Consider the following 16913-nt stretch of genomic DNA (forward strand, 5'->3'; position numbering starts at 1 on the left):
CGGTCTTGTGACGCTTGTAGGGCGGCCAGGACTCTTTCTTTTTAAAGCTGAACCTGTTCGTTTAAAATTTGAAACCCAACGACGAATTGTTGGTGCAGCCGGAACCGGATCATGACGCTCGAGCCGAAAGCATATTTGGAAGGCCCGTTGCGTCGTTATCACAGATTCATCATTCGTAACAAACTCTTCAACAACAAAAGCACGATGCTCTCTGTTCCACGCCATGATGGTAACTACAAATGGCATGCACAAACAGATCAAAAGAGACCACGCCTACTGCTGTACCTCTATTATGAGCAAAGCAACGCTTCTGCCAAATCTGAACGTTCTTTCTGCCGCACCCTGTATTTGTTACAATATTCTGACTTAACTAGTTTTAAGTTAGTTTTACATCTCTTTTGGGATCATTCTTTTTTTCCTTCTTGCAATATCAATATGTTTTAATCCAATAATCACTCACCAAAAATGAAAAAATTTCTCAATGGCCAATTATTACAGGAAATATGGTATATCATACTTTGCTACTATGAATTGTGATTTGTTTTGAGAGATTATACTCAAACATTTCTAAGTTTTTAATTTTTTTTATTTATTATTATAATAATAATTATGTTAGAGTATTTGTCTAGTACAAAATAATATGAATCAATATATTTAGCTCCTTGAAAAGAGAAAGAATATGCTATAAAAATTAATATGCTACTGCAATTAAATTTTAAATTGGTCATTTCATATTTAAACAAGAACTAATTTAATAATTAAATCAGCTACTGGAAAAATAAACTATTAAAAAACAAAAACCTTAATGTTTCCAGCAATAAAAACTATTTAATAATAACGTTTTCGACTGTTTTAAACAGCCATCATCAGTTACAACGAACTTAAACAAAAAAGAATGCAGAAAAAATAGAACACAAGCAATACAAATATTTAAAATTCAAAAATAATTCCAAAGTAAAAAATGCCGTCGTATATTAGAAACTAACAAAACTGCGCATGCGCTAAATATCGTAGTAAGAATAAAAATAAAAACAAATAACAAAAATACTTCCGCAAAAATATTTCTATTACAAGAAAAGAAACGTTATGCATTTCGGTAAAACGACTTCCATGCCGTGGATAAAGCATCTGCATCCCTATGGTTAATGCAACCCGTGTTAACGTGGGCTTTGTATATTTCCAGCTTTTCTAGATGTTTCAGCATTTGTTTGTTGGTCGTGGCCCTAATAATAGATGCTTTGTCCCAATGAACGTCGACATCTTGATGCTTAGCGAAAGCTGCTAGCACAGTAGAATCTAAGCTCTTATTGATGGAGTATCTATGCTCCTTAAGCCTCTGCTTTAAATGTCTCATAGTTGCACCAACGTATACCAGATCTGTGTTAAATCGGCGATCTTTTAAAGGTATAGAATATACCCCCGTCTTAAAACTCTGGTTTTCTTTCTTCTTGTCGTTTCTTAATAATCGATATACTGTAGGATTACGCCGATATAACACCTTCATGTTGTTATTTCTGGCTACTTTCTTAATCATCGTGTGCAAGAATGGAAAATAATTGAGAATCACTTTTCTTCCTTGATTCATAGGAGGAAGCTGCCGATTTTTTGCCTTCCGAAATTTGTCGATAAGCCCATCAATCTCCTTACTCCGATATCCGTGTTGTAATGCTGTAGTGCGGATGTAATCTAACTCCTTGTAGGTGTCAATAACACTGGTGCAATGTGTGTGAGCACGTTTGATCCAGGCGTGAAAAGCTGCATACTTAAAATTCATAGGATCGAAAGAATTTTTTGGTATAATAATGGGCTGATAGCTGGGTTTTCTATAAACGTCCGTCCATATTTGACCCTCCTTGCATGTGATTGAAAGATCAAGGAAATTTACATTAGAAGCACTTTCTTGGTCCAGCGCTAAAGTCAAACCATACGGGTTTTTGTTGATTTCTTGAAGGAACTGCAGAGCGCTACTATTATTTTTCCAAAGGATGAAAACATCATCAACATATCTTGCATATAAAATGATTTGGTGTTGAAAGAAGGGTATGACTTTGTTTTCCAAGCGACGTAAAACAAGCTCACATAAAATAGAGGACATAGGGCTCCCCATAGGCTACCCCTCTTATCCAAATTCTTTCGATCCTATGAATTTTAAGTATGCAGCTTTTCACGCCTGGATCAAACGTGCTCACACACATTGCACCAGTGTTATTGACACCTACAAGGAGTTAGATTACATCCGCACTACAGCATTACAACACGGATATCGGAGTAAGGAGATTGATGGGCTTATCGACAAATTTCGGAAGGCAAAAAATCGGCAGCTTCCTCCTATGAATCAAGGAAGAAAAGTGATTCTCAATTATTTTCCATTCTTGCACACGATGATTAAGAAAGTAGCCAGAAATAACAACATGAAGGTGTTGTATCGGCGTAATCCTACAGTATATCGATTATTAAGAAACGACAAGAAGAAAGAAAACCAGAGTTTTAAGACGGGGGTATATTCTATACCTTTAAAAGATCGCCGATTTAACACAGATCTGGTATACGTTGGTGCAACTATGAGACATTTAAAGCAGAGGCTTAAGGAGCATAGATACTCCATCAATAAGAGCTTAGATTCTACTGTGCTAGCAGCTTTCGCTAAGCATCAAGATGTCGACGTTCATTGGGACAAAGCATCTATTATTAGGGCCACGACCAACAAACAAATGCTGAAACATCTAGAAAAGCTGGAAATCTACAAAGCCCACGTTAACACGGGTTGCATTAACCATAGGGACGCAGATGCTTTATCCACGGCATGGAAGTCGTTTTACCGAAATGCATAACGTTTCTTTCTTGTAATAGAAATATTTTTGCGGCAGTATTTTTTGTTATTTGTTTTTATTTTTATTCTTACTACGATATTTAGCGCATGCGCAGTTTTGTTAGTTTCTAATATACGACGGCATTTTTTACTTTGGAATTATTTTTGAATTTTAAATATTTGTATTGCTTGTGTTCTATTTTTTTCTGCATTCTTTTTTGTTTAAGTTCGTTTTAACTGATGATGGCTGTTTAAAACAGTCGAAAACGTTATTATTAAATAGTTTTTATTGCTGGAAACATTAAGGTTTTTGTTTTTTAACTAATTTAATATTTTATATTTATGTAATTTGTGTTCTTAATATATTAGAATCAAAATTCTAATATTTAAAGTAAAACATTTTTTCTTCTATTATTTGTAGGAAGTCCAGCAAGTTGCAGAATGTGTTTCAAGAAGACATTCTTACTTAAAAAATTATTTAGCAATTATCCTTGATAAGGTAATATTAATTAATTGCCACTCATACTTAATTTAATATTAAAAGTAAAGCAATTTGAATAGTTTAAGTATTGCAAGAATTTTTAAATTTCAAATTGGCATAATTTTGAAAGTCTTCCCTTAACCTTGTTTTATTGTAATGTTATTGAGGAAAGATACGAGTATATTTGTAATCATTTATAGTTATTATTGAATTTTATTTATAAACAATAAAATTTATTCTATTAAGACAGTCATTACCAGTATACTGGCTTTATGTAGTAATAAATAAAACCACAAAGACACCAAGAATCAGCAAAAATGAGATATTAAACAAAAAAATAGAACAGTGTCTTAAAACAGAATTTTAAGACTTTACATTAACAATACATAAGGCATCGTTTAATGTCAAAGTAAACAAATGTGTCCTATTTGCATTTGCCATTTTAAATTTCTATAGTGACCTCTATGATTTGTTGAAATCCTTGATTGTTTTGAACTGCATGGTGGTAAGAGATGCTTTTTAAAATTTTTCCTTTGCAAACATTTATTCTTTATTACTCATCTTTATCCATCTACAGTGATGAAGATTTAGTCTCTCTCCCAATACCACCCACCATCTTTCCATCTTTTCAATTGCTGTCATTCACTGATTCTCAAAATTGTTAACTAATTATCTTAGTTATTTTTATTAATTGTTTTAAATATGATATATATAGTTCACATTTATTAAGATCAGACTAGAAAGAAAATTAGGTCTTGGAAAAAGCTCCAACACAGGCCCACAACCATAAATAAAAAACTATAAATGAATTTTAAAACTTTTATATTTACTACATTAGACATATAAGATACATAAATATAAAATTAATACATTAACTAAAAACACAACGTTAACTTACGTTTTAATAAATTACTATTTTTATGCATTTTATTTGTAATTCCTTCATTTTCTATTCTCACTAATATATCTTTTTCTGACAACATAAGCATTAATGCTTCCAAATGCCATTGACTTAAATTATTGCAAAGTCCATTTAAAATATATTTTAATTTCAAAAATGATATTTTGAAAGATACCAAATGGGCAATACACTTAAAACAAATTATACCCTAAAAATATATTAGCATATGCTAAAGTATGCAAATTAAATAACAACAAAGAATGCAGTTTTTCAAATCTTGTATTTTTTAACATTTTCTTTATTTTAACAAAATTTATTACTAGATCCATGATTACTTTATAAACATTAATATGAAAATTCTCAAAAAAGTTTACATTCTTGCTTGTTTTGTTTTCTTCCAAATTTCTTTTTTTATTTCTACCAGGAATGTATTAAAAATTTATATTTGACCAGATGTAATTACAATCAATTGGGCACTAATTGAGATTCAAATGCAGATGCTAAATCTATAAAAAAAACATAAATCTTATGCCGTTTCCTACTTAATGTCTTAGAAATAATAGTATACAAACTAAAAATATTGTCAAGAGTCAAGTAACCTGCACGAAAACCAGCCTGACTCTCTGACAGGATATTGCTCATATTCACCCAATTTATTAACCTATAATACAAAACTCTACAGAAAAAATCTTAGAAACACAACACAACAATGAAATATCTCTATAATTTTAAGTACTGACCTTGAGCCATTCTTAGTCACCGGAACCAATAAAGAACTTTTCCACTCATCCAGAATAACACCAGTTCTCAGAACCTTATTAAAATTATCTAATAAATAAGGGAAAGCACTGTTAATTTTCCAAAATTCAATAGGAATACCATCTATTCCCAGAGCACCACCAATACTCAACTTACTTAAAATGTCTCTCAGTTTGACCAAGTCACACAGTCATTAAAAACCACTAAATCAACATTATATGGTCTCTCAGAGCCAAAAGGGAAAAGAAATAACTAAACCAATCAAATAAACTAATATTTACCCTTACACAATTTTCTCTTGCTTTACATAAATTCCAAAATAATCTATTATTTTTATAAAAGTTTTTTACATTTTGTAACCTTTTTCATTTTCAGAATTCATTTTTTTTTTTTTTTTTTTTTTGCTAAACATAATCTCTTCACCAAACTTTGGTACAACACAAAAAACACCTCTGAGCCACCAAACCAATTTTTTTAAAAATTCTAACCAAGCTCTATTTTTGGCTTTAATCATTAATTGACAATCCACGTCAAACCAATCATTAATTCCAACCAAAGTTTTTTTCCTTTGACTCAATCCCTTCACTTTAGCGAATTCCAATATCACCTTACTGAGCTCCAGCAGAGATAAATTAGAGGTCTGCACCAAGCAGTGCTTCAAATCAGTGGACAACAACTCCAACTGATCACTGTCCCAGAAAATCCTCTCATAACAAGTGCCAGAACCACCCACGGAATTTATAGCAAAATCTTCCAAATGAAGTACTATCAGGCAGTGAACAGACCAAAAACAACTTTCTATTCTAAAACATTTAATACAATTCCACACAGGAGGAGTAACTATTCCCAAATCAATTACTGAAGACCCTTGATTAGAAACAAAAGTAAACTCCCCCACTTCATCACCACAAGCTCTGCCATTTAGAATTTTTAGATCATTATCCGCACAATACTGAAGTACTTTCCATCCTCTCACATTTGTATTTACACCCTCGGAGGCTCTACTACTCTTATTGGCAACAATACGACAACTATCACATATACTTGTCGAAATCATATTATGGTCACTGGTCTGTGCATTAAAATCACCCAACCAAATCCAGTTCGACTCGTCGACCTCAAACCTGGACAATACATCAAAAATTTCTTGCCACCTTTGTTCCTGCATATAAACAAAACAAACATTAAACACCCCTAATGGTAGCAGAATATTAATCAATACAATATAACTATCTCTATAAATAATAATAAATTTTAAAGAAGATTTAATACAAAGCAACCAACTGGCCATAGGTCAGTGAGGGCCCCTACTGTAAACCCTCACAGCATCACCAACAATACAATGATATTCTCTTAATTCCTCCCAATAACATCTACTCCCACCCTTGATAAATCAAGTTTCTGATAAAAAAACACATCATACTTCAATAAAAAAAACTCTAAAAGGACTGCGGTTTATTACCAATCCCAGCACAATTCCATGCCATAATAGAAAACACAGAAGTCATTAATGGTTGCTATGAAATCGGTTCCACCTTGGTTGATACTTCATCGACTTTATACCAAACTCCATCTACCAATAACTTATCATAACTTAACTGAACACTTCTTGCACCTTCTTTCCTTTTTTTCTTCCCAAATACCCTTAGGTTATATCTAATGTGAGATCTGGAATTCCATCAGACTCAAAATTGTAATAATTTTCCCTATTGTAAACATCCTCGATAGAAAAAATTCCTAGCCGAGAAAATATGCGTCCCTGGCCGTATAACTGTCAACTATCCATTGTTCTTAAGCTGTATACAGATCATCTTGCAACTTAAGTTTATAGTTAACGTCCGAATTCGTCATATATTTTTGGTCCCAGGAACACCTATGACCCAAGTTGCCATCAACCATCAATCACATGATCGATTTTACCAATTTAAAACTATAAAAGTCGCTTCTTCCCCCCTCCCAGGGAGTCTCTTATCCTCTGCCTGACCAACGCCATTGCAGGTCACCGCCGCTCTGGACCTTAAGTTCCAGCGTCACCGCACTCAGTCATGACTTCATAAAAGTGTGCCATTCCTGGATACCTATATACATTTCTTGGATATCTAAGTGCTAACTCAATAAGGAAACTAATAATTAGGTATGAACTGAACCTGTAAGCTCTATCTCGAACCCTACGCGAATTAGGGAAATTAGTCAACTTTTGTAATTGTGTCCTTTGTTTACTTCCAATAAATCTTGTTTTAATGGTTAAATGGTGTCCTCTTTGACTCGAATATCACTTTCGCCTTATCATCGACCCCATCTCACCTCCCATCCACTTGCCCGACAAGAAGAGTCCCGACTCTCGGACCAAAATCGTAAACTTAGCCATCTTGACAAGTGAAAGGTCAACGACCTGTTGCCAGAAAGGGGAGATACAACTTCCTCCTACCTCCCTCGATCTCTAATATCCCTTAAGCATTTAGAGAAATTATCATACATAGCAACTTTAAGATTCCAATTCTCAAATACAGCCTTTTTAAACCTTAATTTGTCACTAAAAGAATCAAATTGACAAATCACTGGTCTGGGTTTATCTCCAACTCTCTTCCCAACCCAATGCACATTTACAATATGCAACGAGGATAAATTCAATGTATTAACTGCAAAAGATTTAACAGTGTCAAATATTTCCAAAGACGACTCCTCTTTCCTCTCTTCCAATCCCTGGATAACAACATTGTTGATCCTTCTCTGATTATCCATAGCATCCAGTTCCTTCTCAAAAAAAGTCAATTTCGTAAAAATTTTATCCATATCCAACGAATGCCTAACACCAATTACATCCCCTCCAACCTTCGACTCAACCTCCCCTAACCTCACCTTGAAATCAATCAATGCCTCATCTACATTCTTGATCTACTCTGTCGTGTGATCCAATCTTCTGATAAATTCATCAATCTTACCATTCAACAAAACATACAATTGCAATAGAAGCCTAACTCCTGCCACATCAAAATTTGAGTCCTGTATTAAATTTGCAATATTTTCTTCACCAGTAGAAGTCTCACCCCTAAATCTAGCTGTTGATCTTTCAGGAACAGTTGGAGAAAAGGTCTTCCTCTTCCGAGCCTGGGACATAATTATAAACTAAACTTACCTAGAAAAAATGACAAAAACAACAGTTTAATCACTTGTTAAAAAAAATCAGATAGTCGCCCAAGCAGTTCAAGCAGCCACAAGTTAAATAATAGACAGACCATGCCCCAAGATGTAATTTACATAAAAGAACTACTTTCATTTTAAACCTTAAAAAACAAATCAGAATCAAAAATAATTTTTTTAAACTTATTAAATGAAAAACAGGGAACCCCAAAAATCTCTTCATGCAATTTTGACAAAAAAGTACAAACAGCAATAACATGAAATGAAATGCATCCAATGGTGAGTCAGCCGCACCACACATGCAAATGTTCCTTCTAGAAAAAATGATAAAAACAACAGTTTATCCAATTTTTTTGAAGAAGTGATTAGTCTCCCCATGTTCGAATTACATAATCAGTTGGAACATCTGAAAAAAGCATTCAATTTTTGTTAGCCGTCCTGTTCTATTTTGTTTTTGACTTTTTGAAACACCACAATAAATTAGAGATGTTGAGACATTCTCTAAAGCATGGAAGTCTATCTTTGAAGTACACCTATAAGTTTAAGTCTTATCTTTAAAAAATATCTGGTTACGTCATTGTTGACGTCTGCACTTTCTACCAATGAAATCATTATCCCATTTTGTTTAAAGTGATGTTGAAATTTTTGTATATATAAGTTTGAATGCTATTTTAACCTAAAGATGGAGACAGTTTAAAAATCATGAAACATTTGTTTTTGTTATTATTTAGTAAATTGCCAGATGTTACTGGTATTATTTCATTATTTATAATTAAATCCAGTTTTTTAAATAATGAAGAAGTATTGTTATATAGGATAATCTCACATGTTAATTTGGCATAATGAAGTTAAAATGGAATATAACTTTAATCTTATATTTTTTTAAAGTTTTAGTTTACAGAACTGACTAGATTTGGCACTTTTTGGTCTGCCCAGGCTTTTGTGCCAACAAATAATTTTTAGGTCAAATTGTTTTGCATAAATTTATTATTTTTAGAATTATAATTAATAATAATGTAAATTATAAATTTTTTGATATTTTCAATTTTTTATGATGATTCACATTTTATAACAAACAAAATAAATTTCAGCTTCCCGAAGAAAAACAAAATGTCATCTGTAATCGTCAGAGTCTTAGAGATTTTGATATATCTGGTCCTATAGACAGAACTTTAATACGTCTTCATCAGCAGGTAAGCTTGTTTATAGTCTGTAAATTTAATGAAATAATGACTAATGTAATTTGTTCTGCTTACCTAAATATAAAAATTTTAAAAGGTATACTCAAATTAGTAATTATTTTTTATATGTTGTATGTATAGTTAAAAGTTTTATTGGAAAAAAAAATGATGTATTAGTATGTAAAATAAATGGGTACCAACTATAAAATACAGATATCCCCCATATAACACATGTTCTGAAAAAGTGTCATGTTAATATTAATTATTTCTTCACTGCTAAAGACTGTTAAATATGAACATTTTAGTTTTGGCAAAATATAGTCATCTTCTAAGCTTTCCTGTTTACCAGAATCTGAAGTATCGGCAACATCTATACTTTTTTTCATAAAATTTGATATTTTCATTTGCTTGTATTTGCTTAAGAGATCTTAAAAGTTTAATTTTTTTATGTAGTAACTTTTAATTTGAATACGGGACAACCGCTACTACACCGGATTAAACTAATAAAACCTACTTAAAGCCTGTTACCAGTGAGCTTCGCTGAAAATCGTTACAAACGTTTTCGAACTATAAAGTTCTTCTTCAGGTAACTGACGACCGTTAATCGAATGCAATTCGAATAAAATCCTAATGGAATACGATTCCGAATTCTATCGCTTGGATCGTTGACGTCATCCAGGCATGCGCTCTTACCGGCTGTGTACTATCTTAAGTTCTTGTTTATGAGTGCTTGCCATGCCGTTGACAGGGCGATTTCGTCCTTATTGTTGATGCAGTTATCTTCCTTGAGATTAGCCTTATATATGCACAGAGCTTCTAGCCATCTAAGATGGTTTACGCATTGAGTTGTGTGAATTATTTTGGCTTGATTGAGAAAAGGTTCTATTTCCGGATCCGAGGCATAGATAGCAAGAGCGGTGGTGGACCTCGCGTGTAAAATATCACTCTCGTGTTCTTTTAGTCTTACTTCCAGGGAGCGCTTCGTGGATCCTACATAGATTAGACTTCTGTCTGTTCTATGGTCCATAATCGGGATGGAGTACACGCCCGGAAGTCGTTCCTTTCTGGAAATGTCTTTACCGTTCTTTAATATATCCGAAATTGTAGCGCATCTTCTATAGGCTATGCGTATATTCTTTTTCTTAGCTATTGATCTGTATATTGCTTCAAGATATGGATTATATGTGACCGGTATGAAATTAGGTCTAACCTCCTCGTGAAGCTGGTTAGGTTGTGGATCTTGTCTATTGTGTTTGCGGATCAATTTACTTGCAATCCCTTGGTAACCATGTTTCTCGGCTATGTGATGTATACGATTCAGTTCGGCTTGTAAAGAGCTCTGGGATGACGAGTGTGTATAAGCCCTCTTAATTAAAGCGTTAAATGCTGCTGTTTTATATTGCGGCGGGTCGCAGGATCCTGCCGGTATATAGAGATGTTCGGCTTCTGGTTTACGGTAGACCTCTGTGTGGATGGACGTTTGGTCGATTTTGATGTTGATGTCGAGGAAATGTGCTTCCGTAACGTGTGCTTGGTCTATCTCTAGGGTCATGCCATAAGGATTATCATTGAATGCCCCGACAAACTCTGATATGTCTGGTTTCCGTCTCCACAGGATGAGAATATCATCTATGTATCTTTTATATAGTAAGATGTTCGGTGAATACTTCGCGATGATCTTAGATTCCAATTGCCTCACCACCATCTCACATAGATCTCCTGCGATGGGGCTGCCCATCGGGACCCCTCTACCTTGGGCATATGTGACCCCCTTGAATTGGAAAAAGGAGTTATAACATAATAGATGCGCCAATTCTAAAACCTGTTGATGCAGAGAGCTGTCATTTACGATGTTAAAGAGTTTGTCTCTAAGGGCGCAAAATACCGGCGGTAGTTTGATTGACGGGTATAACGACTTAAAGTCCAACACTGTTATGAAGCCGGGAGATGCTGGTAACTTTCCGAGTTTGGATAATAGTTCCGCTGGGTTCGTCAGAGCATATGGGTATCCTTCCAAGTCGTTCGATAGTAGCTTATGTGCGCGTCTCTCCAGTTCAATGGTTGGAGCTCTCGCTTTGTCAATAACGGGTCTTAACTGTTGACCCGGTTTGTGGGTCTTCGCGAAGGCGAAGATCCTAGGACTGTCCGGAGAATCTATTACGATATTCCTTAATCCAAGGCGTTTAGCTAACTTCGTGTTGGAAAATCTTTTGACTTTCACTTGTAAGCCATCTATGGCATTAATGGGAGCCCTGGTGCATTGAGTGCTGTTAATATGTTCCTCTATACGACTATTGTACGTATCCCGCTTCATGAGAACGAAAGAATGGCTTTTGTCGGCTCTGACTAAGGTGACTTTATTTTGTTGCATCCATCTTTTTGTGCGTTCCACGTTATATATTATTCGTTTGCTGTCCTGAGGCTGCTTGGAATTTTTAAGTTTGTGTGTGGCTTTCCATCTAAAGTATTCCTTCTCCACATGCGTTAAACCTGTTATCAGGGATTCTAATTCCGGAATGGTGTTTATTTCTTCTGTGGACGGTGTGGGTGCAAATTTGGGACCCAAGCTCAAGACTTTGTGTGCGTAATCGGGTATCTTCAAGTCGTCCCACACGAGGTACGGGAATGAGGGTTGTCGCGGTTTTCGTGGTGTCTGCAAACGAAAGATCCACCTGAGTTTTCGATTATATCTCTTCTTCAATGAGTTCTTGAGCTTTTCTTGTATGGTTACTAGACGTATGTTTTCCTGGGATAACAAGTAGGGGTTCCGATCAAACAGTGCGTTCTCAATCTTGATCAGCTCTGCGATGTTGGAGTATATTTGCTTCCTCGTTATGCGTATTGCTCGATTCAAGCACATACTCTGTACTTTTGGCAGCAAAGGTTCACTACCCGGTGGGAGTCGAATTCGGAAAAAAGACATAGGTAGTACTTTTTCGTTTTTGCATTCTCTCAGAAAGTCGTATCTGGCTCTTGCCTTAGTTAGGCGTATGAGCGTTCGCTTGTAGCTATTAGCCGGCATCGCTAATTAATACGTGACAACTGCTACTACACCGGATTAAACTAATAAAACCTACTTAAAGCCTGTTACCGGTGGGCTTCGCTGAAAATCGTTACAAACGTTTTCGAACTATAAAGTTCTTCTTCAGGTAACTGACGACCGTTAATCGAATGCAATTCGAATAAAATCCTAATGGAATACGATTCCGAATTCTATCGCTTGGATCGTTGACGTCATCCAGGCATGCGCTCTTACCGGCTGTGTACTATCTTAAGTTCTTGTTTATGAGTGCTTGCCATGCCGTTGACAGGGCGATTTCGTCCTTATTGTTGATGCAGTTATCTTCCTTGAGATTAGCCTTATATATGCACAGAGCTTCTAGCCATCTAAGATGGTTTACGCATTGAGTTGTGTGAATTATTTTGGCTTGATTGAGAAAAGGTTCTATTTCCGGATCCGAGGCATAGATAGCAAGAGCGGTGGTGGACCTCGCGTGTAAAATATCACTCTCGTGTTCTTTTAGTCTTACTTCCAGGGAGCGCTTCGTGGATCCTACATAGATTAGACTTCTGTCTGTTCTATGGTCCATAATCGGGATGGAGTACACGCCCGGAAGTCGTTCCTTTCTGGAAATGTCTTTACCGTTCTTTAATATATCCGAGATTGTAGCGCATCTTCTATAGGCTATGCGTATATTCTTTTTCTTAGCTATTGATCTGTATATTGCTTCAATATATGGAGGTCTACCGTAAACCAGAAGCCGAACATCTCTATATACCGGCAGGATCCTGCGACCCGCCGCAATATAAAACAGCAGCATTTAACGCTTTAATTAAGAGGGCTTATACACACTCGTCATCCCAGAGCTCTTTACAAGCCGAACTGAATCGTATACATCACATAGCCGAGAAACATGGTTACCAAGGGATTGCAAGTAAATTGATCCGCAAACACAATAGACAAGATCCACAACCTAACCAGCTTCACGAGGAGGTTAGACCTAATTTCATACCGATCACATATAATCCATATCTTGAAGCAATATACAGATCAATAGCTAAGAAAAAGAATATACGCATAGCCTATAGAAGATGCGCTACAATTTCGGATATATTAAAGAACGGTAAAGACATTTCCAGAAAGGAACGACTTCCGGGCGTGTACTCCATCCCGATTATGGACCATAGAACAGACAGAAGTCTAATCTACGTAGGATCCACGAAGCGCTCCCTGGAAGTAAGACTAAAAGAACACGAGAGTGATATTTTACACGCGAGGTCCACCACCGCTCTTGCTATCTATGCCTCGGATCCGGAAATAGAACCTTTTCTCAATCAAGCCAAAATAATTCACACAACTCAATGCGTAAACCATCTTAGATGGCTAGAAGCTCTGTGCATATATAAGGCTAATCTCAAGGAAGATAACTGCATCAACAATAAGGACGAAATCGCCCTGTCAACGGCATGGCAAGCACTCATAAACAAGAACTTAAGATAGTACACAGCCGGTAAGAGCGCATGCCTGGATGACGTCAACGATCCAAGCGATAGAATTCGGAATCGTATTCCATTAGGATTTTATTCGAATTGCATTCGATTAACGGTCGTCAGTTACCTGAAGAAGAACTTTATAGTTCGAAAACGTTTGTAACGATTTTCAGCGAAGCTCACCGGTAACAGGCTTTAAGTAGGTTTTATTATTTTAATTTGAAATATAAAAAGAAAATACAGTGACTGTCTTTCAGGTTCGTTTAGTACACTATCAACAACAATAGTGATATCTGGTTTATAAGAAAGAAAACTTGTAGAATCGATACTCATCAAAGAAAACTAGACGAAAGAGACAAAACAAGATTGAAAATTTCAATATTCTAAAATCTATTGGCAAATATGAGACAACATGCATGTTTGCTTCAATTAAAAAATATCAGTTGACAGAGTTTGCACTTAAAAATTGTGATGTTTTGTCCAATTCTTGAAATGTGTTAAAGCGAAACTGTGTTGTATGAGGGATACCTGTATTTAATATAAAAATAAAACTAATATGCTGGGTAAAATACTTTCTGGTCCAATGTCACTGAAGAATTATTTTGGACATCTCATTCATCTGAGGGTAACATTTTCATGATCTTTAGAATGAAGAGGATGGCTCATCAAGATTATAAAATGAAGAATGGTTCCAAATACCAAGAATCTAACACAAATGATTCTACAGAAAATAATTCAATTTCAGAATCATTCTGATAAGTTTCCTTCATCATCTTAAATATAATCTCTCTACACACCGGAATTTGTAATAATTAAATAAATTCTTCTAACCTTTTAACCGGTGTCGATCTATTTTTAGAATCGCAAACGTTTTCACAGCCCCTCCTGGACTCTTCTTCAGGCTTCGTCGTATAGGCTGTTAACATTCAAATATTCCATTTGAATTTCTTTTCGGAATGTTGTCACGTGCAACAGCTGGATATTTGTACTGCGCATGCTCCATGCTCCTCCCTTCAAACACTGTTTTCTAGCAAAACGTTTGCAATTCTAAAAATAGATCGACACTGGTTAAAAGGTTAGAAAAATTTATTTAATCATCATCTTAAAGTAGAAATAAAATCTATTCAATTATAAAACATAAGTTTTAAATTTTTTTAAATAATAGAGTATACTGTATAGAAGAAAATATATTAAGATCTTTTTCATTCTTAATTAGAAAATAAATATGTTTAATATAATTCGTATCAAATTAGAATCCTTTTAATATATTATGTTTGCCCTATAACTTGATAAAAATATCATTTGCATTAACCAGGATTGTTTTCCAAATGTAGAAAAAATCTGTTCCTTACATAATTCATATTTCATAGTAGTACTTTTTGTTTTTAAGCCATTAATGTTTGTTCATTCATTTATTTTGGTTTGTTTTCCCTTCTAAAATAATTTATGTAATTTTGAAAGATTTTAATTACATCAAAATTTCTGAGTCATTATAACACATTCTTCTAAATTTTCAAGCAATTTTTTTCAATTTTGTCAATAGTTCATCTTGTGATAACTGTAGGTAATCAATTTTTATTTTCTAAAGTAATGAAATTTATTAAAAAGTAATTTAAATATTTATTATTTAATTTCTTAATACATTTGCAGTGTTATATACAGATAAGTTTGTCAATAATTTAATTTTATCACTTTTATACCACTTCTAATAGAAAAAAATGTATTCTCTCATATCCTTTGTAAGTTTATTTGGAATAGACTTAAAAAGGATATGAAAAGTGAAATTATATAAATGTTAATATTATTTTTAGTAATTTCAAATTTTTATTTTAGATAATTCGTGCTTTACAAACGTACAAACGTACTCAGTGTCAATGGAACATGTTGGTCGAGCATTCCTTTGAATGGGAAGATATCGTTCGTAACGAAATGAATCACGATCGTCTTTTTAAATCGACTTTCATGCCACGACGGTCTTCTTTTGTGAGAGCTTTACTTACACCAAAAATCGGTAAAAAAATAAAATGCTTAATTCTGAAAGATATATTTATAAATACCATATATTTAACATTTATTAGTATTTTTTTTATTTTTATAAAATCAGGAGTCATGGCAGTGACTCCCCATTAAGTAAAAAGTCTCCTACTGACTATATATATACATACAGGAATTAGAGTTGCTGATTTTCAGGAGTCCATTTCTTCGCCCCAAACACTCGAAGTAGTTCCGAATATCTCATTCAAACGAAAATTCAAATTCATTCAAATTTGTAATGTAAAAATTAAACACACATACAGACTTTTTTAGGAGAAGAAATGAAATTTTACTGAATAAGAGGAGGCTCATAACTACAGGATGATTATAATTAAAGTTCTGATTTCACAATGGTTTCAAATAAGAATCACAGGTCAGAATGACTTGACATTTTACAAGAATATTTGTGAAGCAATAGAGTTTTGTTTGGTGAAGAAAAAAATTTAGTTCAAAAATTTGCCACTAGGGAGACCTGTGATGCATACTGGCAGTATCAAAAGATGCAAATTGTTTTAAATTAAACTGTAAAAATGAATTATAAAATTTTTTATTTTATGTTGTTGTCTTTGTTTTTGTGTATTTATTAATTTTGGGGGATATATATCAATTGTCCTTTAGGACTTTTCTATTTATTTTTAAAAATAAATTAAATAAATAATTATACATGAAATGTTCACCTCAAAAGTTTTTGTCATTTTCAAAATATGTGTGAAGTGGCCACGAGTATTTTGAAAATGACAAATAATCGGCCACCATTTTCCTGTGACATGGCTAGCAAGTTCACCAGATTTGATTCCACGTGATTTTTGGCTTTGGGGACATCTAAAGAATGTTGTGTTTAATAGACGTATTGCTTATTTAGTGGAACTGAAAGCCAGCATCACTCATCATATCGACATCGCTACAGAAATACTCAGATCTAGTATTGAACATGATATTTTGTGATTTCAGCTTGTATTAGAATACAAAGGCCAGCATATTGAACATTTGTTATGTCTCTTGTAAATGTTTTTTACTTTTGTATTGCTTTCCACCATAATAAAGCACAAATTTTTTCCCCTAACAACAAATTTTTGAACTAAATTTTTTTTCCATTAAAGTTCCATTGCTTTATAC

At 34.1% G+C, this 16913-nt stretch overlaps 1 protein-coding gene across 2 annotated transcripts in view; it reads left to right on the forward strand.

Annotated features, from left to right (window-relative positions):
- LOC136982556 (G-protein coupled receptor-associated protein LMBRD2) overlaps window positions 1–16913 on the forward strand; it is a 100264-nt gene that overhangs the window by 30508 nt on the left and 52843 nt on the right. For both annotated transcript variants that reach the window (XM_067279054.1, XM_067279055.1), the window contains exons 7-9: window positions 3231–3308; window positions 9183–9284; window positions 15597–15774. In XM_067279054.1, the coding sequence (XP_067135155.1) occupies window positions 3231–3308; window positions 9183–9284; window positions 15597–15774 (358 nt within the window). The remainder of the gene's footprint in view (window positions 1–3230; window positions 3309–9182; window positions 9285–15596; window positions 15775–16913) is intronic.

This window comes from Centruroides vittatus, unplaced genomic scaffold (assembly GCF_030686945.1).
Source record: "Centruroides vittatus isolate TY-2023 unplaced genomic scaffold, ASM3068694v2 contig_854, whole genome shotgun sequence".
Taxonomy (NCBI): domain Eukaryota; kingdom Metazoa; phylum Arthropoda; class Arachnida; order Scorpiones; family Buthidae; genus Centruroides; species Centruroides vittatus.